The sequence below is a fragment of the Purpureocillium lilacinum genome (genome assembly GCF_023168085.1).
Source record: "Purpureocillium lilacinum CBS 284.36 DNA, scaffold_4, whole genome shotgun sequence".
NCBI classification, from domain to species: domain Eukaryota; kingdom Fungi; phylum Ascomycota; class Sordariomycetes; order Hypocreales; family Ophiocordycipitaceae; genus Purpureocillium; species Purpureocillium lilacinum.
In genome coordinates, this window is record NW_027072114.1 from 3,150,544 (window position 1) to 3,176,801 (window position 26,258).

Genomic DNA, 26,258 nt, shown 5'->3' on the forward strand with positions numbered 1-26,258 from the left:
ACCGCGCCCAGCAGTGATCTCGTCGGTAGTCCGATTTTGTATTGCACGTATCGGGGTTGAGAAGCGTGACAGGAGGCGACCACCGGGTAATGACGTCGTCGTTGCTGGTCACGTGAGGGACCCCGTGGTCAGTGCACGGCCCCGCCGGCACTCCGCGGTCAGAGTAGCTCAGGAGACGACGAATGCGGTCAGGAGCTCTCGTCAGTGGAAGCACCTCGCGGCCTGCAGCTCGAACTTGCGCCGAGACACTCCCGGGCTCGACTGGCATTTCATCAAGCACCTAGACAGAACCGCCGTGGCCGACGCTCGGCTCTGGAGCAATGGATCTCGCCTACGCCTACATTCCAGAGACCGCGTCCGCCCCAGAAGCAAACGACTCAGCCGAAACCTCCAAGCCGGACCAGGAGCAGCAGTCGTCGTCGCTCGAGGCCGATATCCAAGATGCTTACAAGGCCATCTCATCCAGCGCGTGGGGCATGAAGATTGGTGGCTTCTTCGGCAATGTGGTCAAACAGGTAGCTAGCTCTGGTGATACGAGCTTTCCCCACGTCTGACTTGTACAGGGCGAGTCTGTTTATACGCAGGCTCAGAAAGAGCTCGCCGAAGTATCGGAGGATGCGACCAAGGGCTTCACCGACCTGCGCGAATCTATCATCAGCCGGACACGAGCGCTGTCGATCAACACATCGGCGCCAGGCGAAGCCCCCAAGGACGGCGAAGACAACCAGGCCACCCCGACAAAGACAAAGGCTGGCCCATCCGACGATGCCGCGCACGAATCAGAGACTGTGCTTTCGCGTCTGAGGGCTGAGGCCGCCAAGCGACTTAAAGATCTCCAAAAGGCGGAAGACGCTGCCGATGAGGCACTCCTCCGGTTCGGCGGCAACGTCCGCGACTTCCTCCGCGACGCCATCAGCGTTGCTCCGCCGGATGAGTCTGAGCAAGGCAGCACCGTCTTGTTCGAGAGCCGCGATGCGCAAGGCAAGCGCGTGATCCACACGTCGCGCTTTGACGCCCAGCTTCATGTGATCCACACGGCCGTGGAGGGCTTTGCCAAAGACCCCTCAGGCGCAGAGTACGAGGCGTTTGTTAAGGACTTTGATATCGACAGCAAGACGGACGACATCAGCGCCGACTTGGCCAAGTATCCTGAGCTTCGAACCACGATGGAGAAGCTGGTTCCGGATCAGGTCCCGTACCCCGACTTCTGGAAGCGATACTACTTCTTGCGACATGGCATTGAGACGGCTGAGTCGCGACGGAGAGACCTCCTCAAGGGTACGTTACGTGAGGCCCCATACTTGAATGCAACTAACAAGCCCCAAGCGGCCGAGGCCGAGGAGGACGTTGGATGGGGCGACTCCGACGACGAGACCGACCTTGGCAAGGAGGTCCACGCGAAACGCGCGGCCTCAGCCACCTCGTCCACTACCCTCCAGCCCAAGGGAGAGGGACTGCTCAAGCCAACCGAGTCACGAAAGTCAAACGACGAGAAGTCTCAAGCGGATAGCGAAGCGAGTTACGACGTCGTGGGCGCCGCATCGGGCAAGACCAGCCAGGCTCCGAACAGCCCCAAGGAGGCCAGGAAGGACGACGACAGCGATGACGACTGGGAGTGATGCAATCGGGGAGTGTAATTCGGGAGCGCGTGTCATATGGGTAGCTCGGCGTTTGGTCTGCTTGCTCTGGCTGAACGAGGCCACACAAGGGCAACAAAGGGTCTGTGTCTTGGGTTGGGTATCAACGGGCGGCGCCGTCAGCCCGCGAGGCGCACGCCCAGGATCTATTATTTTGTACGCCATCTGCATCTACCTCTTCTTTTTCGTGACCATTGTGAACCCATCCTCGTCTACTTGGGGCTCAGGCTTCTCCTTGGGCGCCGATGCCACAGCGGGCGCGTCGTCCATGTCCACGTCGTCATCGTCGTCGTCATCGTCGTCGGACTCCCAGTCGGTGTCTTGGTCTGCGTCTTCGGCCTTCTTGAACAGTTGGTCCACCTTCTTGCCCTTGAGGTTCGTGAACCTCTCCCTCAGCGTGTTGACCTCGTCAAACTGTCCGATGGCGCATTGCGCCCGGGCCTTGACAATGTGGCCGGCGATTTCGGCGCCAGAGTCGTCGTCCACGTTGACCTCGAACTCATCGATCATGACCTGCAGCAGCACCGTCTCGACGTCCTCCATGTCGGGCTCCTCCGCGGCGTTAGCCTTGGCGGCCGCCTGGCTGGGCGGCGCATCGGTGAACTCGGGGAAGAGCTCCACGACGGCGCCCGCGAACCAGTCTCGCTTGTCGGCAGAGTCGGGGCCTCCCCAGTTGTTTTGCACGGAGAGGGTGAGGGCCGGCCAGAGGTGCAGGGCGTAGGCGACGGCCTGCTCGAAGTTGGACTGGCGGGTGCCTGGAAGAAGAAGCGGTGATGTAAGCAGGACTGGTCGCTGTGATCAGAGGAAAGGCGAGGAAGGCTACGTACTCGCCGGCGGCAGCTGCGTCGGTTGTGCAGACGAAGCCATCTTGTGTTGTCTGACTGATGGTGGGGTTGGTTGCTGGAAGGGCCTGCGATGGCCGCGCTGGACAAAAATTTTGGTGGTTTAACACGCCAGCGGAGGCCAGGATCGGTGGCCTCAGTTCCAGTGGAGTGCTCCATTGGGTTTTCGCCTGGAGCAGCGCCCGTCGATCCGAGATGCCGCTCTTGAGCCAACGAGAGATCAGCATAGCCCGAACGGTGGGCCGCACATCGCTGTGGGTAGTGGCAACAGCGGACTGGGGCGTTGCAGGGTGACATGGGGCGCCCAGATGGGGCCCGGCCTCGTGCGGCTTCCTCAGGTGCGGCGCGCAACGCCGTCTTCATCGGATCCCGCGAAATGACATCATGAATAGGCGAGACCCCTGATCCGGGGTGGCTCGAGGAACGATCTAATGCCAACCGCTCAGGAGAACTCTCGAACTTAATCCTAAGATCCCGTCCTCGAGAGCGTTCGCCCTGACTATGCTGCCTGGCCAAACACCCTCGACGCCGCCGCAATGACCAAGCTCAGCACCACGACGGTCTCTCTGGCTGTCACGCCCACCGTCGTGTCCACGCTCTTCTCACATGTACGAATCTCCTCGTCCCATTGCCCTGCTCTTTGGGGTGCCTCCATTGTTATGCTGCATTCCGTCCGATGTCGAGCTAACTCAATTGACCGTTACACCTGTAGTACCTGAAGCGAGGACCGCTCAAACAGCGACCAACGGCTCACCTGTCCTACGACGAGGGCCTACATCTCATCCGATCGTTCCTCGACTACGCTTCCCATCACACCGTTGAGGAACTCCAGGCGTTTACGGCTCAGTGGGTGCCGCACCCGCAATGGGTCAAGGTCGACGATGCCACGATCCCGGATCAGACGCTCCTGCGCGCCGCCCACCTGCTGCAGGAGGAGCTGGGCCCGGACGGCATCCGTCAAGTCGGTGGTACGGAATGGTGGCAATGGAGGAAGCCCAAGTCGCCGCTGCAGGCCGAGTGGATCGAGATGAGGTCCGACGCCAGCGAGCGCAAGAAGAACGGTGACCCGGGACGGCGCGTGATGATGTACGTCCATGGCGGCGCCTACTTCTTTGGCAGTGTCGATGAGCATCGCTACCAGATGCAGCGGCACGCGCGGAAGCTCAAGGCCCGCGTCTTTGCCCCGAAGTACCGGCTGGCGCCGCAGTTCCCGTTCCCCTGCGGTCTGCAGGACTGTCTGGCTGCGTATCTTCATCTGCTTCAGACGCAGGACCCAAGCACGATTGTGCTGGCCGGAGACTCGGCGGGCGGCGGCATGGTCGTGTCGCTGCTCTGCGTCCTCCGGAACCAAGGCATCGCTCTTCCCGCGGGAGCTATTCTCATCAGCCCCTGGGTCGACTTGACACACTCGTTCCCAAGCGTCGCGGGCGATGCGCCGCTCGACTACATCCCCCAGGCAGGATTCCATCACAAGCCTTCACGGGCGTGGCCGCCGCCAAACAACGACGACGTCGGCATGCTGCGCGAAGAGGCAAAGAAGAGGTCCAACGGCCAAGGCAAGAAGTCGCCGAGCTCGTCTGAGCTCGAGAGCAAGCAGCAGGCCCCGCTCGTCGTCAAGGACGGACAGCCTTTGACTCCGGAGGATGAGCAACAGGTGACAAGCAGCGGTATCCACACGGACACGGAGAGGTTTCTCACGGTGAACATTGACGGCGAGCAAATCACCATCAAGGACCAAATTCAGGTACGCTGTCCCACGAACCTGCGGGCGCCTCACACGCCGCTGACCTGATTAGATGTACACGACCAACGCGCTCCTCTCGCATCCCCTTGTTAGCCCTGTCATGCAGCCTACGCTCGGCGGCCTTCCACCGCTGCTCATCATGGTGGGCGGCGGCGAGATCCTGCGAGACGAACAGATCTACTTGGCGCACAAATGCGCAAATCCAGCCAAGTATGCGCCGCCCGCCGAGGCCCTGACCGCACGCGGCCGCGAACTCCTTCAGAAGTATAAACCGACCGACGTCCAGCTCCAGGTCTGGGACGACCTGTGCCACGTAGCGCCGACGCTCAGCTTTACGCGCCCGGCCAAGTACATGTACCGGTCTGTTTCGCAGTTTGGCGCGTGGGCACTGGCGCGAGCTCAGAAGACGGGCATCGATATCATGGATGACGATGCCATATCCGTGATTACGAGCTGCGGATCGGATAGCGAGGTACCGGACGAGAGCAAGAAGCTGGAGCAGGAGAAGCAAAAGGAAAAGGAGGACGCCGCTGCGGCCGGCCAGGTTGGCAAAGCCGGCGACCCGCTGCCGCCTTTCAGGAGACACATGATCCGTCAAAGGGTTACTCGCCACGGACACACATCTCCTTTGGCACCCGAATCGGAGCTTCCGGGCTGCAGCATGGACCCTACCGCAGTGGGTGTTGTCAAGGAAGGCCCCGTCCGCAAGTGGATGGGCGCGAAGAAGCAATGGGACGTGAGGTATTCGGCTGCCAAGGCAAAGGTGCATAAGAAGATCATCAAGGACATGGTTGCCGGCTTCCACGAATTCGGGGCCGGCGAACATCCACCACCATCGGCTCTGGCCGGGCGACGACGCATCGAGTCAGAGCTTAGGGAGCACAAGAAGAGGAAGAGCATTGGTCTGGCGCTGTGGTCAGGCTGGGGCTCCAAGCACGACGAGGCAACGGTGCTGCGGGAACAGAACGCGGACCAGGAACCTGAGACGCTATCCGTTACGGGCGACGAGGGTCGTGGCGCCAGATCCTTCAATGACATCGAGGCACAACAGCCCGTCGCGGGCGCGGCAAAGAGCCGAAGCCGCTCTCGCCGACGAACCGTCGTGGACGAGCACCAGACAGAGGACGCAGCTGTGGATGAAAGCACACCCGTCGCACATCTCATCAACCAGCGTCGAGAGAAGGAAGCGTCTGGCGCTGGCCTCTTGAGTCCGAACTTCGTGCCCGAAACCGGCGTGGCTGGAAAGCGACCATTCATCGACGGCATCGCGATGCCCTTCAGCCTTAAGAAGGATGCCGAGACCGCGAGCATGATGACGCTGAACTCCGCCATCACACCAGGCACTTCCTCCCGTCCCATGAGCCCGAACCCAATGGGGTCGCGGCAGGACGTGTCGGGCAGGCCGGACCCCGACGACGCCATGCGAGCGGAGCAGCTCCTCGCAGGCATTGGTAACCGCCCTGGGTTGCAATCCATCGTGACCTCAGATAGCGTGCCCCAGGTTGAGAAGGAGTCGGAGCAAAACGGAGCGGCCGTCGGCGCTGCGTGAGCGTGCACGCCCCTCCACTGCATTCACACGATACCTAGAGATATCCCCGTGCACCAAAAAGCACATTCGTTTGGTTTAGTTCTTTTTTGTGTAAAATGCTATCGCGAGGCATAAGCGCCTGCCGCCATTTGAATATCATGGCCCGCTGTGTCTGTATCCTTCTGGTACATTGCGCCGTTGGTGATGATGGTACACTTTTGGGTATATACAATCGCAGAGGCTCCCACGCCAATGTCGATGGATGTGTTTCTTCATGCTCGAGGCGCATACCCGCCGCCGCATGGCGCTCAGGTCGATGTGTCGCATCCAGGGGTCTCTCATCCCATGTCGTCGTATCGCATTCGCCCGCCGTGGCTCAATCCACGCCATTGTACCGCTTCCACTGCTCGACGTAAAAGTACGGGTCTTGCGGTCCCTTTTCCAGCCCCTTGTAGTCGCCCGACTGCGCCTTGATCTGCCGCGACACGAACGGCGTGAGCTGTTTCCGTCCCCGCGTCAGAAACAACGTCCTCTCCTCGGCATTTTGTCAAGGGTGTCACGGGAACAGCGTCCATACCTTGAACTCCTTCAGGTCCGGCACGGCGTAGGTCCGCACTTTGTTCCACTCGATGACGTATCCTCCGTACTTTGTGTGTCGGCCCATGGAGCCCGTCCGGTTGCCCTTGTAGAAGCCGCGGCCGACGTCCTTGGTCGTGAGCTTGAGGTGGCGGTAGCGGCCCACGGAGAGGGCTTGCGTCGGTCTCATGGTGGGCGGGTTTTCGCGTCCGCGCGGAGACGATCTGGCGGAGAGATGGGTTATGCGCGCAGACCCGCGATTGCGTAGGCGGCAGTTTCGTGGTCGTCGGTGGTTTTTTGCTCGGAACTGGGCGCGATCGCAGTCTTGAAGGTGACGGGCGTTGGAAATTTCGGGGCCGGACAGGGTCGGCTGCCGGCGTTGTTCCGATCCGGAGTTGGACACTGGCGCGCGGTGCATCCACCGCGCCCACTGCTCCACGCCTGGAACTGGGGCTTAGCCAAGGTGCCCGCAGCTCTCCGCGACCAGCTTCAATCAGCAGTAATATGGACGTCAACCTGCAGCTCGAATTTCCTCCGGTCCCTCTATGATTACACATCACCGGTCTTGAGCGTTGCGCAAGCCAGCTTCAAATCTTTTTCTTTGGCAAAGGGGGAGGAGCATGGTACGCTATTGCATCTCCGCGGCTTGCTCAGCGAGGAGGGGCAGCAACTCGAGATGCTGATGCCGCAGTACAGCTTCAAACATACGACGACGACGACTAGACTGCACGCCCCTTGTCCGAACCGCGGCGCGCGCTCCCGACGTCCTGATCCGGCACCATGGACGGCTACCCCGCGGGAAGCCTCGACCACAATGTCCCGCTGCTCGTCGCATCCGGCCTGAACGCGGCCCTGCCCGAGCTCCAGCTCGAGGGCGAGCTCAAGGACCAAGGCATCCTGCTAAAGTCGGAGCTGCCGCCGCTGGAGGGCAAAGAGGCCGATGTGCTGGGGGAATACTTTGAGGAGATTGACGGCCATGGCAAGTCGTGGACGAGCGTGGCTCGCGACGAGCCGTATCGGTTCCGCATCAAGACGGTCGGACGGGGAAGTCTCATGGCGGCCCGGAGTGTCGTTCTCGATGCTGACCCCTAACAGTCGTTCTTCCTTCCTCCTCACCGCGCGAAGCTCCCCGAATCCGACGAGCCGCTCGATTCCGCGTCGGTTCTGCACTCGCCGTTCTCGCCCCTCTCGCCAGTGTCAGCGCTGTACCCGGACGGCTTGATAGACGCGCAGTGGATCCGGAAGCACCAGGAGCTCGTCCCTAGCATCTATGCCTGCTTCTACACCCTCGCCAACGACAACCGGCTGAAAGCAGACATTAATGAACTCAAGAGGATGCTCGCAAGCTCTGGGTACAAGACGAGGGTGGCCGTCATCCTGCTCGGCGACACATCATCCGGGTCCGCGCAGCTCTCCGAAGGAGTGCAAGACCGCTTGGAAGCGATACGGAGGGGCACCGCGCTGGATCCCAAGTCAATATTCTATATTCCGGTACAGAGCTCGCCGACAGAGCTGAAAAAGGTCATGGACAATATTCTCTCAGTGCTGTATGGTACGGCGGTCGAGTACTATCGCGACCTCGGACGCCATGCGAGGAAGAAGCGGTCGCGTGGCGTCGCACCACGGCCGACCGTGCCGCCGACTTCAGGCACGTCGCGAACGTTGTCGCTGCCGGATTGGAACTTTCGTTACGACTTCAAGGCTGGCGTCTTTGCCGAGTTTCGACAGGAGCCGGATGCCGCGATCCGCTCCCTTGAACAAGCATACGGGATATTAATGGGTGCTGATGTTCTGGATATTATGCCAAGCTGGAGCCCTCGCTGGAACGAGGCCCGACTCTTGGCAGACCTCATCTCCATCCGCTGCCTGAGGATCCAGCTATGGATGGGGCACACAAGTCTGGCGGTGAGCAGGTGGGAAGCTCACCGAGATCGCATCGGTGACTTTGTAGACCGACGAGGCCGCGGGACGAACAACTATGGCTGGCAGGCGTGGGAGGCGCGGTGGGCAACGGTCATGGCTCAGCTGATAGAAAAGGTCGAGGTGGCCGGGCTGACACCAGCAACGATGAGAATCTACATGCCGCCTGAGAAAGCGGTCCTCGCCGAGCGGCTCAGGCCGTGGGAGCTGCTTCATCACACAGGATACTGGTATCGGATTGCGGCGCGGCACCTTGCTGCGCGGAGGACCTTGGCGCATATGATGCCGGAGGAGGATCGCGCTGCGCCAGACTCGACGTCGTCTGGGCAAGGAGGCAGCAAGTCGTTTGCATACGACACGTACATGTGCCCAGCGCCGCACGAGGAGTACCCCTTATCCGGCCAAGGCGTCGACCACACGCAGCTGGTCATCGACTGCCTGATCATGGCTCGGACGCAGTTCCAGGCCCGCAAGCAGCTGCGTCTCGCTGCTGAGATTTCGCTGGAGTGCGCGCGAGAGATGGCGTCACAAGGCCATTGGGAGGAGGTTGTGGCGATGCTGCGGCCGTTGTGGGATGACGGCTCGTTCCGGTCCGAGCAATGGCTGGACGCGTCCGAGGACCTGTGTTGGCTACTGAGACGGGCTGCTGCCGCAACGGGGCGGGGCGATCTCGTCGTCTCCATTGATTGGGAGCTGATGAATGCGAGTGAGTATATGAATCAATGCGAATGGGACTGGACTTGTGCTAATCAGTTCTCCAGAGTTCTCACGGCGGGCTCACTGGCATTACGATCTGCGAAAGTCCCTCGATGGCATCAAGGCCGAGACCAAGCCTGTCGTCGGCCTGACAGACGAGAGTGCTTCGACATTAGTCTCTGCCAGCTTTGTGTTTCGCCACAAGGAGAGCAAAGCCGGCGAGACATGTGCCGCGCAGCTTGTCTTGACTTCGCACGCGCTCAAGGGCTCGGCGCCTCTGACCTTGTCGTCTGTGCGAGTAGAATTTGATGGAAGCTTGAAACCCCTCATCATTGACCACGATGAGGGGCCCCTAGGCGCAGCGGCAAACGAGACGGTCACTGCCGTTGAAGTGGAGGAGAAATTTGCGGCAGACTCGGATGACGAACTGCCGACGGAGCTCAGGGGAAGCACCAACCTCACGTTACGGCCGGGGCAGCAGCTGATATTCGAGATGGCGATGCCCCTACGAGAGGCCGGCGATGCAGAGGCCTCGACCGTCACCCTGGCGTATCAGAGTGACGCTTTCGACCTTGAGAATGCGCTCAAGTTTAGGGAAACAGACCCACCTGTCGGGTGGTTCACAAGAGGATCGCACAAACCCCGACAACCGCGGTCTGACGCGCGAAGTCTGCATATACAACCCCGGCCGCCGAAGCTGCAGATTGCGGTGCTTGAGCCTCAGGAGCAGTACTACACTAACGAGACGGTCGACGTGCAAATCGAACTACGGAACGACGAGGACGAGGATGCAAGCGTCAAGCTGGACGTGCTCTTGTTCGGCGAGGCATTACCGGCCTTTAAGCTCACCGCCGACGGAAACGAGCATCAGGCAGACGGCGCAGAGGAGGAGTCGCGCATCAGTGGTGTCGGGCTCGGCCACATGGCCAAGGGGTCGTCCTTGGTGCTTTCCATACGTATCGACCCGGCCAGCGCGCCGACAAGCTACGACATGCATCTGCGAGCAACGTACCACCTCGACTCTGACAGCGCGACGCCCATCATACAGCTGCTCCCCATCCAGCTCAACGTGGTGGCCCCGTTCGAGGCAAACTACGATTTGGTCCCGCGGCTCCACCCCGACCCGTGGCCGAGCCTGTTCAACTACGAGGAGCTGGACGAGGCTGCGGATGGAGAAGGCAAGACGCAGCCCAGAGGGTTTGCTCAGCAGTGGTGCTTGATGTGCCACTACGCATCGTTTGCGACGGAGGACCTCGAGGTCGTGGATGTCGACGTGGAGATCCTATCGTGCGTGGGCGGGGCCCAGTGCAGCGTCATCAAGCGGCCAGAGGTACCCGCGGAAGGGATCGTGGCGGCACCGAAGACGATGCACGAAGCGCAGTTTGACCTGGTGGCGCAGAAGCTCAGCCTCGACGACCGGCACCCGGTGACGCTCGACCTCGCGTTTGTGATCCGGTGGAAACGCAGGAGGACGGCACAAGCGGCGGCGGCGGACGACGGCGCGGTCAACACGACGACGATGCCGGTGGGCCAGTACCTGGTGCTCGGGACGGAGCCGCGGGTGCTCGCCTCGGCGCTGCACGCGCACGCGCCGGGCGAGACGTGGCCGAGCGTGATGCACCTGGACATGACCATCGAGAACCCGTCGAACCACTTCCTGACGTTCGGCCTGACCATGGAGCCGAGCGACGCCTTCGCCTTCTCCGGGGCCAAGCAGACGACGGTGCACCTGCTGCCCATGTCGCGCCGCACGACGCGGTACCGCCTCCTTCCGCTCGTGGCGGGCGCGTACGTGCGCCCCGGGCTCGTCGTCCGCGACAAGTACTTCCAGAAGGTGCTGCGCATCATCCCGACCGAGGGCATGAAGATTGACAAGGACGGGCTGCTGGTGTGGGTGCCGGGGGAGGTTGCCTCGTCGGCGGACGGTGCATCGTCGTCGGAGCCTGGGGACGAACGGTGATGTGAACGGGGAGTGGCCCGCGTACTTGCGAGGTACGAATACTCGGTTCGGCTTGTCCCTCTCACGAATGGTTAGAAGGAAGGGAGGGGCCGGCCATGTAGATTCAGCGCGAGCATAAAGTACAGTACAATGAATTGTGGCATTCACGACATTCTACCACGTGCTGCAGCTGCTGCGGGCAAGACAGCGGGCAAGCAGCGCATCCAGACTGAGCCAAGGGAAGCGTTCATGAAGCTGCGAAGCGAGTGGAAGCTACTTTCATGCGTTGGGAGGCTATGACTTCTTCTACGTAAATACGTACGTATGGCCGTCGTCACGTCACTTCGCCGGCTGCGGAATGATAGGTATTCCGGTACCATGGCTGAGTGAATCGAAGACGACGGCGATGATGACCCATCCCTCGCCTTCACCTGCCTCGGAGATCGTAGAGAGTCCCATCCGGCTAATGGCGTACTTTGTAATCAGCTTGGATCTAAGCTCGCTCAACACTGCCATGTTTGGTGCTGACTGTTGGTGAGAGGACGCCAAGAGACGACAGCAACACCACCTTCTTCCGCAAGGCAGCTGAGGCCTCCTCTCCCGGGTCGTCAAAGGAGCCAGGGACGCCCTCACACTGCACAATCGCATCTTATCGATCGCAGGGCTGGTGCCCCCGGACCAGTCGGCGCATCTGGCACCGGCGCGCGTGCCCTGCCCGGACCAACTCGCACCAGTCGCCAGCAGCACAAGCAGGTCCCGGCGCCGTTCTGGCTGATGCTTGCCCGTGTGGCTGCGTCTGGCCGGGGCCCGCTTTCGCCCGTGTGGACGAGCAACGACAGGAGCTGTGCTCCGTTGTCCGTAGGGGGGGTGTGTGCCAGGCCAGTGTGGTGGAGGGTGGATGTCCCGCAGGTGGGCGAGCGCGTGGTCCTCGCTCCCTCCCTGGCGGTGGGGGAAGACCCAGCTTGGCAGCCGACTTGGCTATTTTGCAGGCCTCTGATTCAACTGCGAAGGGATGGATCCGTCAGCCCTGTGGGGGGGGGGAGTGCTGGGTCTCGGCGTGCGATGCGCGCCGTGCCTGGATCCCGGTCCCTTGTGCTTACTGCCCGGCCCTGCACGCCTTGTTTGATTCACGAGAGAGGCACGTCGCGACGGCGGCAACGCACTGCTGCGTTGTGCTGGAGCTCACGAGACAGGGTAGAGAAAGAAAGGAAGTCAAAGGAGCTGCATCCGTCTCGTCAGTGGAAGCCAACGCGGGTACGCTTCGCGTGCGGCCACGAATCCCCATGACGAAGCATGACGCCGCGCGGTGCCATAACCCCATGACTTGATCGTGGCCCGATTCCATGGCGTCGATGAGGGAGGACAGCGCGCGCGAGCACAAAAGTCAATGATGACATGAACGGGGGGGGGCTCGCCGCCGCTCGCGTGAGCCGTGCCAGCTGCAGCTCATCGTCGTGCTTCCTCTTGCGGCGACGGCGGCGCCCGCTCTTTCACGGTCTCTCAGTCACAAGGCGGCCGACCCACAGCTCGGACATCGGCAAACGTACCAAGTCCGCGAGCTTGTGCGACCTTGGATCCTCGCAGCGGCTGGCCTGCCCGAAGTCCATTTTCTGGGGCGCACGTTTCACTCGCAGGTGGGTTTCACTGGCCCGTCCCTTGTCTCGTCGCTGCTTTTTTGCACGCTTTCTCGCGGTCCGTCGTGAGTCACGGTTGATGCGCGTGCTTGTTTCGGATGGGATCTGGCACCCGGACGAGCTGTGGGCAGCGGGCGAGACCGGGTTCTTTCGTCGCGCTTGATGCTACGAGTGTCGAGCGTTGCGACGGCTCGTCCAGCACGGCACGTAGTTGCTGTGCCAGGCGTAGTCTTGTCGTGCGTCGATCGTGAGCCGCAATGTGCGAGAGAGACCAGCCAGCTGCGTGCCTGAGACGGCGCAACAGGTTCGTCATTCCGAGCAGCAGCAACAGCGTGCCCCATGAATCCCGCGACCAGCCCATGCGGCATCCGCTGCAATCAAGGGTCCGGCAGGCAGCCAGGCAGCCAGGCATCGGTCGCCCTTTCGGCTGTCGGATCCAACGCGAGCCAGCGGATCGGGACCACGCTCCACGCCCTCCTGGCCCAGTGGGTGTGTGCCTGTGTGTGTGGCCGCCGTTGGCAACGCAGAACAAACCAGGCAGGCCAGCAAGAAAGAGTTGCCCCAGTCCGAACGCAGCAGTGACGGGCTGCCCAGTTGGTGCCGGCGTTCGGCATATTCACCCGTCCATGCGCTGACGCTCCACGCCCACCCCTTTGCCCTCGAGGCTCGGGGGGCCCCCGGCCATTGACCCGCCTCGCGCAACTTGCGCGACCCGGCGGCCGGGACCTCCCTCCCTGTAAGCCCTTGTGGGCGACGTGCTTGTTGTTAGCGCGCCGGTAGACTCTGTTTTTTTCCTTCTCCTTAATAAAGTGACGATGCTTTCGGGCGTATAAGAGGCTGAGGCGCACTCCTCGCTTGTCGCTGCTCGTTCTCGAACGCTTGGTTTCTGCTGAAGGTATCGCCATCCATCGGCTGCAACCCGGAACAGCTCCAGACTTGACGGTTGCCACATACGCCGCAAATCGCATAAGCAAGCTGTTGTACAAAAGGGACGTCTCTCACCTTGACTTCCCGCCATGACACAACCTACAACGACGGCAACCATGCCGGATCACTCAACCGAGCGCCTGTCCACCGACAGGACGGAGACGGGCTCTGGAGTCGTCTCGCCGCACGAAGCCCTCGAGAAGCAGCGCGATCACGACCATGGCCATGACCACGACCATGACGCCGAGCACGTCGACGAGAAGCAGCGCGACGCCGCTGCCGTAACGCCAAACGACGATCCCGCCGCCAACTACCCCAAGGGCCTGACCCTCGTCCTCATCATCACCGCCCTCTGCCTGGCCGTGTTCCTCGTCGCCCTCGACCAGACCATCATCGCGCCCGCCCTGGGCGCAATCACTGCCCAGTTTCAGAGTGTCAAGGACATTGTGAGTGGCTGATCCCCATGGAGTTGCTGGTCCCCATGCTGACACTCTCAAGGGTTGGTATGGCTCGGCCTACCTCTTGACCACGACGGCGCTGCAGCCCATGTACGGCGCCGTCTACAAGCTCTTCAACGTCAAGCTCGTCTACCTCTTCGCCGTCTTCATCTTCGAAGTCGGCAGTCTCGTCTGCGCCGTCGCCCCCACGTCGACCGCCTTCATCGTCGGCCGCGCCATCGCTGGTGTAAGTTGTGCTCGACCCCGGATGCTTGTTGTCGGCTTCCCGACTGACCATTTTGCCAGATCGGCACCGCCGGCCTCTTCTCTGGCTCCATCGTCATCCTCTCCCTCTCCATGCCCCTCAACAGGCGCCCGCTGGCCTTTGGTCTCATCGGCGGCATGTGGGGCATTGCCTCCGTCGCCGGCCCCCTGCTCGGCGGCGCCTTCACTGAGAACGTCACCTGGCGCTGGTGCTTCTACATCAACCTGCCCATCGGAGGCCTGGCCATGCTCATCGTCTTCTTCTTTGTCCACGTCAACCGCAACACGGCCAGCTCCGAAGGCCAGACCATCAAGGCCCGCATCATGCAGCTTGATCTGTCCGGCACCGCCATCTTCATCCCCGCCATCATCTGCCTGCTCCTCGCCCTGCAGTGGGGTGGCGCCGACTACCCCTGGAACAGTGCCAAGATCATCGGCCTCTTCGTTGGCTTTGGTCTCATGATTGCCATCTTCATCGGCATCCAGTTCTGGCAGGGCGACAACGGCACACTGCCCCCGCGCCTGTTCAAGAACCGCAACGTCCTCTTCTCCATGTTGTTTGCCTTCTTCTTCGGCGCCGGCTTCTTCCCCCTCATCTACTACCTCTGTAAGCACCCGGCCCTTGGCATGTAATCGCTTGATCGGGATGCTAACCTTACCAGCCCTGTACTTCCAGGCCATCCAGGGCGTCAGCGCCGTCCAGGCCGGCATCAAGATTCTCCCCCTGCTCCTCGCCACTGTCATCATCTCCATTGTGTCAGGCGGCCTCATCACCGCCATTGGGTACTACAACTTTGTCATCATCCCCTGCATGATCCTCTTTACCGTCGGCTCCGGCATGATCACCACCTTTGACGTCGACACCCCGCTCCGCGAGTGGTTCGGCTACCAGGTCCTGACGGGTCTCGGCATTGGTGCCGGCTTCCAAATCGGTGTCCTCGTCGTGCAGACCGTGCTGCCCCAGGAAATGGTTCCCGTCGGCACCGCTTGCGTCCAGTTCTTCCAGGCCCTCGGCGGTGCGATTTTCGTCGCTGTCGCTCAGACTCTCTTCCAGAACGGTCTCATCGACACCATCAACGAGGAGAACATCGGCATCGATGGAAAGGTCTTCATCAACAGCGGCGCTTCCGAGATCAAGCACGTTCTCGAGCGCATGGGCCGCGTCGATGCTTTCGACGCGGTGCTCAAGGCGTACATGAAGGGCCTGCGCCACACCTACTACATCTCCGTGGCCTGCGCGGCTCTGGCCCTTCTGATGTGTCTCGGCCTGGAGTGGAGGTCCGTCAAGCACGGGCCTGATGGCAAGAAGAAGGAGGCTCCTGCGGCTGTGGCCGTCTAGTCTCTCTGATGGCTTGTATCGATTGCATTTTGTTATGGCGTTGATATCCTAGAGCGGCAGAGGCCAAGGCCATCTCCACTAAAGCGCGGTCTTGTATAATGGAATGAAACGGTAGTATAGAGTAATAGATGTGGGATGACAGCTCGTCGTCCCGGGTATATCAACTGTGCTGAGTTCTTCACGTTGCCGTCATTGCGAGTCGTCCGGTGGCCTGTCCCATGACTTTCGTGCGCTGCTTCTCGTCGTCCTCGCCGGGTCTCGTCCCACAAATCGCAACACCCAGTCCTTGACCTGCGCCGTCTTGTCCTGCTGCGGGCGCGTCGTTGTCGTTCCCTTCTTGGACAGGGTCCTCGTGGAGTAGTACCCGCTCCCGTCACGGCGCCAGAGAAGGTTGATCCTCGTCAAGCCCTTGCGCAGGCTCTGGCCGTAGACTTTGCCGCGGAACACGTGCAACGCGACGTTCTCCATCAGAACCACATCCTGCCGCTGCAGCTTGAGCACTCCGGCGTTGCGGTCGGCATCGCTGCCGATCCAAAAGGTCACGGCGAAGCCGGCCGTGGTCTCATCTCCCACGAGGACCTCGACCAGCGAGAGCGTGGTGCCCCAGCGCGTGGTGACGGTGCGCGGCTGAGCAATGGAGATGACCCCGACGATGAGGTTGAGGGTCACCGTCTGGGGCTGCAATGCGAGGATCTGCTTGGCGGGCGGGACGTCCTCGAGGTCAGATAGATGTGACGGTACAGGAGGGGGTGGCCGCATCGTGCCATGGTTGGTCCTGTCGGCCGACGAGGCGGTCGTCAGGAAGGATGTCTCCTCCTCAGAGATGAAGCTGTCATCAGGCTGCGAGGATAAAATGGACGTATGCTCAGCTAAGGCCTGCTCGCAGAACTGCGTCAGGACATCCTCGGCGTCCTCGCGCGTAGAGGCCAGGCGTGACGAGTCTGAAAAGGACACATCTGCCGTCGTGAAGAAGCCGGCACTTTCACGAAACTGGGTGTGGTGGACATCGTGAACTTGGCTGAAGCCAGTGTGCAGAGGTTGTCTTGTCAAGGGCAATGAGCGCCACACAGCATGAGATGAGGTTGGTGCAGCGTCTCCGCTCTGTAAATCGTCGAGGCCCAGGAGGATGCTGTATGCGTTGTCCAATTTGGTCACGGTGCACGACGCGTCGTCCACTTTTGAGGGTAGCGGTGCGCCGGCGAGGAGCATCAGTTTGGGGGCCCCCATGCTGGGCGCGGCACATGCATTTGGAACGCCAAGATCTGTGATGATCACCGTTTGATGATGAGATAGAAAAAACGGTGGGGGAAGTGTGTCTGCAGGGCCAGCCAGTCTTGAAGATTATGTCGTCGCGAGCACGAGCGTTCAGGGTAGGTAGCTTCCAGCTCATGCAATTCTGGTGTTGAGGATGGAAAGCGCAAGGCACCCGCCCCGCCCGCCCACTGGCAGCAGGGCAGGCAGGCACGAGCGGCGCAGCGCAGCGCGGCGCAGTGGAGATCTTGTCATAACCCTGTTGTCCCCGATCGGCTAGCAAGGCGCGACCTCCAGAGGCCCTCAGTGCACCTTCACCTCACTAATATTGACGCTACCCACGAACCTAGCCACCAGTGCTCCAGCATGGATCCCTTGAGCGTTTGCAGCACCCCGCGCTCCGTCTTTGGCGCAGGAGCCACCCCCAAGGCCGGGCCGAGGCACACGGGGAACAAAACATGGGGGCGGCGGCATCCGTCTCCAGACGACGAACGGGATTGAGGGTCCGCATCAATTCACATACTCTCTCCCTTCGTCATTTGAACCCTGACCTCCGTCATCGCAACCACGCCGGACCCTGTTCTTGCTTCTCTCATACACATCGCATTCTGTGTAGTTTCGGGCTGTGACCTCATCCTCAAATGTGTCGGTAAACCGAATAAGCCCACCCTTTCACCTACGCCGCCGCCGCCGCCGCCGCAATGTCACTCTTCAACATCACCGAGCACACCATCCAGGCGTCTCACATCCGCGACTTTCCCCGCGCCACCGCCTCCTCCCAGGATGAGGCGCTGCTCCTCGCCGTGAAGCAGTACGTCCCCAAGGATAACCCGAAGCCGCAAAGGGGCGACTTGACCGTCATCGGCGCCCACGCCAACGGCTTCCCCAAGGTTCGTGACATCCCCAGCGGCCGGTGCTCACATCTCAAACCCGCCTACTCTCCCTCACTCACTCACTCACACTCACCTCTATACCCAACCCGTACTCACGCCTGGCTCAGGAGCTGTATGAACCCCTCTGGGACGAATTCTACCTCGAGGCGAAAAGGCTCGGCATCCGCATCCGCAGCATCTACATCGCCGACGCCGCGTGGCAGGGCCGCAGCGGCATCCTCAATGAGGGCAAGCTTGGCAACGACCGTTCGTCACCCCCTACTCTCCCCTTCATGAGGCCACAGAAAGACCTTAAGCTCTGACCGCCGCATTCTCATTTCAGCTGGCTGGAACGACTACGCCCGCGACATCGTCCAGCTCATCAACCACTTCCGGCCCCCGCGGCCCCTCCTCGCCGTCGGCCATTCCTTCGGCGCAAACGCCCTCACCAACGCCGCCCTCCTCCACCCGCGCCTCTTCTCCGCCGGCCTCGTCCTCCTCGACCCCGTCATCGGGCACTTCGACTCCACCCCCGTCACCCTCCGTCTCGGCCCCGCCGCCTTGAGCGTCAACCGTCGCGATGTCTGGCCCTCGCGCGCCGACGCTGCCGCGTCCTTCCGCAGGAGCAAGTTCTACCAGGCCTGGGATCCGCGCGTGCTGGACCGCTGGATCGAGTTTGGCCTGCGCGACGTCCCCGCTTCCGCTGCTTCGCCGGCTGGCAAGAGCGACGATGATGGTGCGGCCGCGAAGCCGCCGCCCGTGACGCTCTCCACGACTAAGCACCAGGAAGTCTTTACCTTCTTGCGCCCCAGCTGGCCCGCCTTCAACGCCGACGGCTCCAAAGTCATCCACCAGGAGCGGTGTCCCGATCTCGACGACAACCTCAACCCCTCCGTCTCCAACTGGCCGTTGTACCGCGCCGAGGGCGGCAACACCATGGTTCGCCTGCCAAACGTCCGTCCCGCCGTGCTCTACGTCATTGGCGGGCAGAGCGTTACCATCACTCCCGATGTCGTCCGTGAGCGAACGGCCATCACGGGCACGGGCACGGGCGGTAGCGGAGGCGCCGCGCAAGGCCGTGTAAGACAGGTGACGCACTCGGACCACGGCCACTTGATTCCTATGGAGGCACCGGCGTACTGCGCCAGACACGCCGCCGAGTGGGCCAAAGGCGAGCTGGACCGATGGTGGGCCGAGGAGAAGGAGTACGACCAGTGGACGAAGAAGCCGCTGGCCGAGAGGACGACAGTAAGTGATGAATACAGGCGGTACCTGGGTGTACAAGATAGCAACGGGGCAAAGATACCACCGAAGCCAAAGATATAAGGCTTGAGACACATAGACCTTGGATAGAATTGCCCAGACGTTTAGATTTGCATGAGATGCACGAGTTTAGATTCCTCAAGTGATAACGAAATTGTGGATTTGCTACATGCGCCGCTCTATCACACCACGCCACTGTCTATGCCCAAGCCAGCTCACTATCCAAGGACTCATACCAGATATCGACCGGCCCTGCCATCATGTCCGAGGTATTTCATTCCTCGACGGATCTTTCTCGAGACAGACTCAGATGTAGTACATGGTGTCCTGGAGATTCACGTGCACCTGGCGATTCGTCCCGCGGGTAGTCGACATAGACGCAATCGAGGATGCGTCGTCGACATCGAATATCTCCGGCCGGTGGGCGCGGGCCCGCTCGCAGACAATATCTGCATAGTACGCCGGGGGACAGATGCTTACCGCCTTGGTCGCCCGCCCAAAGAGGTAGCAGAGCTCGTGTGTCAGCCGCTCCAGCTCGTTGGCGGCGTTGGCCTTGTATTTGTCGCGGAAGATCTCATCGAGCAGGACCGTGTAGTGCGCAGGTCGCGCGGTGCCCTTCAGGGCGTGGTGGGCCGTGAGGAAAAAGTCCCAATAGCGAGCTTGCGTGATGCCACGGTCCACTACGGTGCCGTTTACCACATTGCCAGACTTGGACATGTCGGTCGTCGACGTGGGGTAGAACCGCGTTTGATGGCGCTTCACGGACACCACAATGGTCAGCTTCGGCTGCCTGCTTCCGCATTTCTCGAGGCAAGCTTTGCGGATCGACGGGAGCTCCTGCTCGAGTACCTGCGGGAACTGGCCCTCTGAAACGCCATCGCGGAAGATAATGACGTTTTCCGGGTAGGCTCGGTTGTGTTTGGCCCAGAGGTCGAGACGGGACTTGAACGCCTCCACGAGCGTCTCACTGAGAATCTCCTGTCTAGCCGACTGCTCCCACGACGTCGCTGGCCACTGCCCGACGTCTTTGTCGATGCTTGCCACCAGGCCGACCAAGCTTGGGGCTTCCTTGCCGTCTTTCCTCTCCGGCATGTTTGTTGGGTGCGTCACGTCGTAACCGGCAATCATGGTCTTGCCCTCTCTCAGTAGTCCAATGTCGTTCTTGAGCTTGTGATTTAGGCCACCCATCTTCAGGTTCACCTTGAGCCCGACATTGGCCGCATACTGAGGGCTGGGTCCGTTCTGACCCATGTGCTTGGACAAGACGAGACTGGTGTGTATGCCATACTCGCAGTCCGCCAATGTCTTGATTCGCGGGTAGAGTCCAGATGTGTCCTTCTCTGGCAGGATGATGAAGATGTACTGCACGTTCTCCTGTTGCGCCCATGCGAAAAACCTGGTCAAGGGAGGGCCCATCGCCTCGTCACGAGTCATGAATAGTTTGCCATGGGGCGGCATGACTGGATCCGTGGACATGGGAATTCCCGTCTTGATAAGTTGCGCGGCAAAGTTCTTCATCATGCCCACAGAGGCGGGGTTTCCTGTTCGCTTCATGATGTCCAGGTACGTCCACCGCTGAATCGGGCGGCCGGCGCGGGCGATGACTCTCCCGTTCAAGTTCCAGTTGCCGTCCCTGGGTATGAATTCGTCGGCTCGCTTCTTCTCGGTCATGAGCGAAAGCATGGGAATCTGCAAGACTCGTCCATGAACTGTCAGGAGCGATTTATCGACAGAAACGCCAAAGTTGGTAAGGCTTTCGTCGTCCAGGCCAAGGGTGTTGCGGGCGTCGCCACTGATGGACAACGCGTTGGCGTACGGAGTGCGGCAGGCAATGTCCAGCATGGCTGTCGTCTCACTCATAGTGAGCTTAGCCTTGACCGACTGGCCTGGCTGGATCTCGATCATCTCGGCCGGGAACAGAGTGGGCTTGTCAGCGCGACCCAAGTTGATGAGAGGCAGGTTCTTGAGGTGCATATTGTACTTCTTGAGGAAGTAGTCGTAAACGGTGATGTAGCGGCCATTTCCGCTAACCTCCAGCCAGAACTCGACCTCCTTGGGGCCTGGGTACTCATAGTTTTTCGCAAACCTGAGTGGCTTCTCATCAGCAGCGGCTTTTCCCTTTTTGGTGAGTTCCGTGGCTGCAACGAGGCCGTGGATCGTCTTGGCTTTGCGCACTTTCCTCCCATCGGAGAGCATGAAATCGGCCCAGACGCGAGTCTTGGGCATGAACTTTCCGACAGCCTTCATGACTCGAAGTGCGTAGCGATCGTTCGACATGACAGGACCCAGCTCAAGGCCCTCAAACAGTCGGTCCATTTTCCCGGAGACCCTGAACACGCCATGTGTCACGTTGGCGTTGAGAAGCAGGCGGCCTGTGCCAATGCGCGCCGACTGGAAGAAGCCGCGTGCCGCCATGAGCAGATGGCCATCATGGTCGAGATTGGCCGTGGCCTTGTTCGCACCGAAAGGGAAGAAACGCGAACTACCAACAGCAGCTATGTCGTTCAGCTTCGAGCGCGGTCCATGACCAAGGATGACGTTGAGGGCATCGACGGCATCTGGGTACTTGGGGAAGATGCCGTCGTTGGGGCCGTCGCTCATGGACGCCATGTAAGTGAGCAACGCATGCAAAGGCGCTTCGGATGGCCCGTGCACGGTGACGTCGATGACGTCGACCTTTGTCTGGCTCGTCTCTACTGGAAGACGGATCTGAAAGGGGTTCTCGGTCAAGTCCAACTTTTTGAGAGAGATCAGTTGGCTTTTATACTCGGTGGCGAGCACGAGGGATCTGTCGGCGCCGCGCAAGGTTTTGAGGGCAGCTTCGACGGCCAGGTAGAGCTTCCGCCCCTTGACGTCCCGAGCAGACTTGGTTGACTCCGTCTGTCCGCCTTCGCCAGTAACTTCGGTCGCGACCTGAGCAAATTCGAGGTGGTACCTGAACAGCACCGTCGGGTTGGCGTTGACCCGGAAGTAGTTGGTCCAGAGGCTGACAGGCCGGCCGGCCGAGCCAAACGCAGGCCGAAGAGGGAACAGATCCGTTGAGGCACTGCTACTGGAGCCGCCAGCACCACCGGGCTGAAGGCTGACCTGTCCTAGTTGTGACACCAACCCAGTCAGAGAGCCAGACTGGGAGCTAACGATCATGTCTTCCAGGGCCGTGATGCTGGGATCTGGTGACGGACATGTGCCGTTCATGCTAGAGATGGGTCAATCGAGAGCGTCACGGCCCTTATGGGACGGGTCCAGAACATACCTGTATGCCTTGGAGAGTTCGGGGTTTTCAGCACGTCCACCTCGTCCTCCTCGCCCGCCACGGGTACCACCACGGGAAGAATAGCCGCCGCGGCCGCGACCGGAGTCTCCGCCGCCGTATCCAGGCCCAGGGCTGTCGCCACGATAGCCTCCTCGGGCTCCGCCACCGCGGCCACGGCCAGCGTCGCCGCCGCCGTATCCGGGGCCAGGACTTTCGCCGCGATATCCTCCCCGCGGACCACCGCCTCGACCACGGCCTCTTTCAGCACCACGTCCGCCGCCCCGGTCGCCGCCTCCCCGTCCTCGGCCGCCGCGACCGCCTCTATCAGCCATGGCAAGCTAAGGCGGGTTTGTTGCTGCTGGGATCTAAGCTGATATTCCCTGCGGAAGTAAGGATGAGCCAAGATGAAGGATGTCTAGATATGGTGATGGAAGGACACGGGACAATAGGCCTCCCTATTGGAGAAGGCCAGAAGAATACTTTCTTGCCTGCAGAGAAAGGCAGATATGGTAATGCTCAGGGCGGCCGTAAAAGAAAGAAAGCATGAGTAGAAATGGAGCCCCGACGGTCGCACTAGACAGCTTGGCCTGGGCCTACATGCTCTTCTGTCGGCGGCAGATGGGTCGAGGATACGCAAACAGGCATGCAGGAGGCAAGGACGAGATGAGACGGGAGTGTGACACAACTCACCTCCGGTGTTGTCGAAATGGAAATACCGAACCATGCGCGGAGAGAAGAGACAAGAGACGGGGCCTGTCGACAAGGGCAAATTGGACGTTTTATAAGGCGCTCCATGCAAGCCGTTCTCCGCCAACAGTACCACGCGAGTGCTGATGGCAAACCGCGTGAAACAGGTCGTCCGATGCAAACGGGCTGAAGAGTGATACCCCGTTTGAAGCTTGTCCCTTGGTGGCCGTTGCTCGGGGGCGTCACGTCACGTCCACGGACCGGCACGCACGGACACGGACAACCGAGCTCGACACTGTGCCCCAGACGGGCGTACGGCAGCAATTGGGCCGCGCGGGAGGGGGAAGAGTGCTAGGACAGAGGAGCGGCAAAGGGAACTGAGTGCGTAAAGGGTACAGAAAGACGGTGAAGCTCGAGAGGAGAGACAAAAGCAACAAACGACAGCCGACGCGCCACGGTTCTATTGGGCGGAGCTGCTCCTTCCCGTCCCCGCGCCGTCGGGTCGCGCCTTCGTTGCCTGTGTCGCCTGACGCCAATCAAATGGGGCCCGCCAGCGCTGGGCAGGTCCCACCAAAGCTGCTGCTGCTGCTGCTGCTGCTGCCGCCCCAGCTGCTGCTGCTCCGGCTGCTGGCTGAGGTCGCGTCCCGGGCCCCAGGCCGCTTCTGGCGACTCGGCTCTACTGCCGTCCCGCCCGGCAATCTGCACGATGCACTGCGACTTGCACTGGCGTCTGCAATGCTGCATCGTGCAATGTGCACGACCCTCTGGTCTCCTACCACCGTCTCGGCATCTGCCGCCACTGACCACCGCGTCGTCGACAGTCTTTCACAGCTGCCTTGGTGATTGGAGGTTGCACACAAACGGACGGGCTGCTCCGACGTTGTGCGACCAGCGCACGCTCATTCACCTCCACCTGCGCCGTTTGTCGGCTCTGGCCTCTGTCTGACCTGGCTGAAGCAAAGCTGACCAGTTACCTGTTGGGAGCGAAGCAGCGACCACGGCAAGTCTGACGAGCGTCTCGCGGCCGGAGTCAAGGCGATAGCATGTTGAATCCCACAGTCGACCAACTCACTTCAGCTACCATAGGCCGGGACCAAACTGTGTGGCCGCCCACCAGAACTTGCTGGTGAACTGGCTGGCCGGGAACGCTTCTCGCCGCCCATAGCTCAGCAGGATCGACTCAAGACGTTAGTGATGGCTCCAAGGGCATCCTAGTGCCGAGCACGCACTGCACACAGCAAGCTGAGAGACCCCATGGCGAGGAGCAGCTTGCTGCTGCCGCTGAGCAAACGTCAGCGAACTTTGCCAAGGCGGGGCCAGGGTGAGCAAACTTGGAATATCACGGGCTCACGATCTACCTGAATGGCACACGGCACATCATCACGACTTACAACGGCGCTACAAGAGTCAAGCCAAAGCAGTTGTCGTGATCTTGGCTCCAATGTGTTTGTAAACATGGTCGCCCTCAAACGTTTCCTAAAACTTCCAGCTCCAGCTCCATTGTCTACTGCCGAGACCAGAGATCTTGCACGGACAAGCAGAAACCTCACTTTCCAAGCTTGCAAACCGACATTCAGGTTTAGCACCAGCTCGATACACGACAGCTTCGTGCCTTCTGGCGGCGAAATCGCCGAGTATGTGTTCGGGCGCACGCTGGCGCATCGTTTGCCGATGTGCAGCGAGGAGTTGCCCCCGCCAAACCACCATCCAAGACGGCAGCAAAGGCCACATCCTTCGCTACGAGACTGACTTTTGGGGATGGTTGTATTGCGACTAGTGGCTCGCAAATGCTGACCCAGACTTGCTTGACGACCGCACCGTCCCGCCGCACATGTGCCCGAATCTGTGGATATCCGTCTACGACCCTAACGTGCTGTGCGAGGCATGCTCGAAAGAATGCTAGAAACTTTGGAAGCAGGTAATCGCTTGAAGGAGGGTGGAAGGGGCATGGCGTCCTCATGCCACGCTCTGCCGCGGGAGTAGCCCACGAGCTCGCGATAGTGTCAGGTTAAGTCAAGCTTCTATCAAAACATTTCATAACCCCAAGGATTGACTAGCATGTACTGTCTGGCACCTGAATCTGGTCCAATACTTACGTCACAGAATCGGCTTCTCAAAAGGGAAAATTTTACTGTTCTTGTCTTGTTCTTCTGCGTGTCCTGTGTGCAGCTCGTGATCCATAAAGGCCCATCTTCCACAAAGTCCCTTGGTAATACAGTCCTTGTGCGCACTCCTACACGCCAACTAGTTTTTCGTAGCCTCGTGCTCCTCCTCACCCGGCGCCTCGTCGACATACTTCTGCACAATGGCCGCCTGCACCTGGCTGTGCAGCTCCTCGAGCGCAGGCTGCGCAGACAGCCAGCCAGCGACGAGGACGCTCCTCTGAACCCAGTCGACGGCGAAGCGCTCCGGGGTAAACCAGCGGACGTCGCGGGCGGCGTACTCGGGCAGCCAGGGGAAGTTCGCGACGATGTGCATGCGCAGGAGGGCCGGGTATCGGCGCAGCTGCAGCAGGGCCTCCTGGCTCGAGACCATGTACCAGCGCGCGCTGCCGAGGGCGAAGCCCAGCGACGAGAAGACGACAAAGGGCAGCGTCGCGGTGCCCCAGATGAGGCTGCTGGCCATGCTGGCCGTGATGCCGAGGATCATGGCCGTGGACGTGCCGGCGATCATGCTGCGGAACATGCTGTGCTTGCGTCAGGTCTGGTGTGACGCGGTGCTTGCTGCGCGCGTGGGACACGCAGGGGGAGCGGGAGAATAGATAGATACTCACACGAGGCCCGGGCCGCTGGGTCGGTGAAGGAAGAGGCGCGCGCGTCAGCGGGACAAGTCGCGATACGTGAAGACGTTGATGGACGTTTTGGGGGGGATGAGATACCTACCTCACGTTGCCCCAGCCACCCAGGATTCGCAGGATCCCGTACGGGCTTTGGCTGAGGCTGCCATACTCATTTTCCTTGGGGGCATGGTCAGCCGGACGATCCCTGTGAGTCAGGAGAAATCGACTTGCGTTGATTGCGGGCATTGCGGTCGCGTGTTCCTAAAGTTGGATTGTTGGATCGATTTGGTGTTCGATGCTGAGTGAGGTGCCGCGTGGTGTGGTGATGGAGGCGTGTCTTAGTCGCGGGGCCCCACGTGAAGTTTGGTGTGTCAACGCCAGGTTACCACTGTTGCTGTCCAGTGCTGGCAAGTTTGTCAACGTTCCGCGAAGGGTCTTTTGGGCTCTCATAAGTTACAACAATGATATGCGCTGCTTGAACAGGACCACAAAGCCAAGTGAATCAATTATTGCATGTATCGTTCACGACACGACCCTCAGCATCAGCCGTAGGACAAAGCATAGCGTCTGCGTCCCAGTCTTTTGTTGGTCAACTCGATCACCACCATGAATACACCCCATAACAAGAACTGTCCGTTCAAACAGTATGGGTAATACATTTATAAATATG

At 60.6% G+C, this 26,258-nt stretch overlaps 10 protein-coding genes across 10 annotated transcripts; 5 read left to right on the forward strand and 5 right to left on the reverse strand.

Annotated features, from left to right (window-relative positions):
• Positions 1-320: 320 nt before the first annotated feature.
• PLICBS_006117 (uncharacterized protein) lies at positions 321-1,619 on the forward strand (the record flags this gene model as incomplete). The annotated part of the gene is made up of 3 exons (XM_018319872.2): positions 321-515; positions 564-1,278; positions 1,327-1,619. 3 exons carry the CDS (start codon positions 321-323, stop codon positions 1,617-1,619), a joined length of 1,203 nt encoding a protein of 400 aa, XP_018182346.2.
• Positions 1,620-1,808: 189 nt separating this feature from the next.
• PLICBS_006118 (uncharacterized protein) lies at positions 1,809-2,504 on the reverse strand (the record flags this gene model as incomplete). The annotated part of the gene is made up of 2 exons (XM_018319873.2): positions 1,809-2,392; positions 2,465-2,504. The coding sequence occupies 2 exons, from the start codon at positions 2,502-2,504 to the stop codon at positions 1,809-1,811; spliced, it is 624 nt and encodes a 207-aa protein (XP_018182347.2).
• A 511-nt stretch (positions 2,505-3,015) lies between these two features.
• Positions 3,016-5,772, forward strand: PLICBS_006119 (uncharacterized protein; the record flags this gene model as incomplete). The annotated part of the gene is made up of 3 exons (XM_018319874.2): positions 3,016-3,087; positions 3,192-4,223; positions 4,276-5,772. The coding sequence occupies 3 exons, from the start codon at positions 3,016-3,018 to the stop codon at positions 5,770-5,772; spliced, it is 2,601 nt and encodes an 866-aa protein (XP_018182348.2).
• Positions 5,773-6,127: 355 nt separating this feature from the next.
• Positions 6,128-6,517, reverse strand: PLICBS_006120 (mitochondrial 54S ribosomal protein mL41; the record flags this gene model as incomplete). Its single annotated transcript, XM_018319875.1, has 2 exons — positions 6,128-6,250; positions 6,329-6,517. The coding sequence occupies 2 exons, from the start codon at positions 6,515-6,517 to the stop codon at positions 6,128-6,130; spliced, it is 312 nt and encodes a 103-aa protein (XP_018182349.1).
• Positions 6,518-7,107: 590 nt separating this feature from the next.
• On the forward strand, positions 7,108-10,903 carry PLICBS_006121 (uncharacterized protein; the record flags this gene model as incomplete). Its single annotated transcript, XM_018319876.2, has 3 exons — positions 7,108-7,362; positions 7,423-8,953; positions 9,009-10,903. 3 exons carry the CDS (start codon positions 7,108-7,110, stop codon positions 10,901-10,903), a joined length of 3,681 nt encoding a protein of 1,226 aa, XP_018182350.2.
• A 2,656-nt stretch (positions 10,904-13,559) lies between these two features.
• Positions 13,560-15,483, forward strand: PLICBS_006122 (uncharacterized protein; the record flags this gene model as incomplete). Its single annotated transcript, XM_018319877.2, has 4 exons — positions 13,560-13,889; positions 13,942-14,127; positions 14,187-14,751; positions 14,807-15,483. The coding sequence occupies 4 exons, from the start codon at positions 13,560-13,562 to the stop codon at positions 15,481-15,483; spliced, it is 1,758 nt and encodes a 585-aa protein (XP_018182351.2).
• Positions 15,484-15,672: 189 nt separating this feature from the next.
• On the reverse strand, positions 15,673-16,710 carry PLICBS_006123 (uncharacterized protein; the record flags this gene model as incomplete). Its single annotated transcript, XM_018319878.2, has 1 exon — positions 15,673-16,710. The coding sequence occupies one exon, from the start codon at positions 16,708-16,710 to the stop codon at positions 15,673-15,675; it is 1,038 nt and encodes a 345-aa protein (XP_018182352.2).
• A 725-nt stretch (positions 16,711-17,435) lies between these two features.
• On the forward strand, positions 17,436-18,932 carry PLICBS_006124 (uncharacterized protein; the record flags this gene model as incomplete). Its single annotated transcript, XM_018319879.2, has 3 exons — positions 17,436-17,624; positions 17,735-17,873; positions 17,950-18,932. 3 exons carry the CDS (start codon positions 17,436-17,438, stop codon positions 18,930-18,932), a joined length of 1,311 nt encoding a protein of 436 aa, XP_018182353.2.
• A 243-nt stretch (positions 18,933-19,175) lies between these two features.
• Positions 19,176-22,454, reverse strand: PLICBS_006125 (uncharacterized protein; the record flags this gene model as incomplete). The annotated part of the gene is made up of 2 exons (XM_065600865.1): positions 19,176-22,065; positions 22,123-22,454. 2 exons carry the CDS (start codon positions 22,452-22,454, stop codon positions 19,176-19,178), a joined length of 3,222 nt encoding a protein of 1,073 aa, XP_065456937.1.
• A 2,599-nt stretch (positions 22,455-25,053) lies between these two features.
• PLICBS_006126 (uncharacterized protein) lies at positions 25,054-25,834 on the reverse strand (the record flags this gene model as incomplete). Its single annotated transcript, XM_018319881.2, has 2 exons — positions 25,054-25,495; positions 25,692-25,834. 2 exons carry the CDS (start codon positions 25,832-25,834, stop codon positions 25,054-25,056), a joined length of 585 nt encoding a protein of 194 aa, XP_018182355.2.
• Between the last annotated feature and the right edge of the window lie 424 nt (positions 25,835-26,258).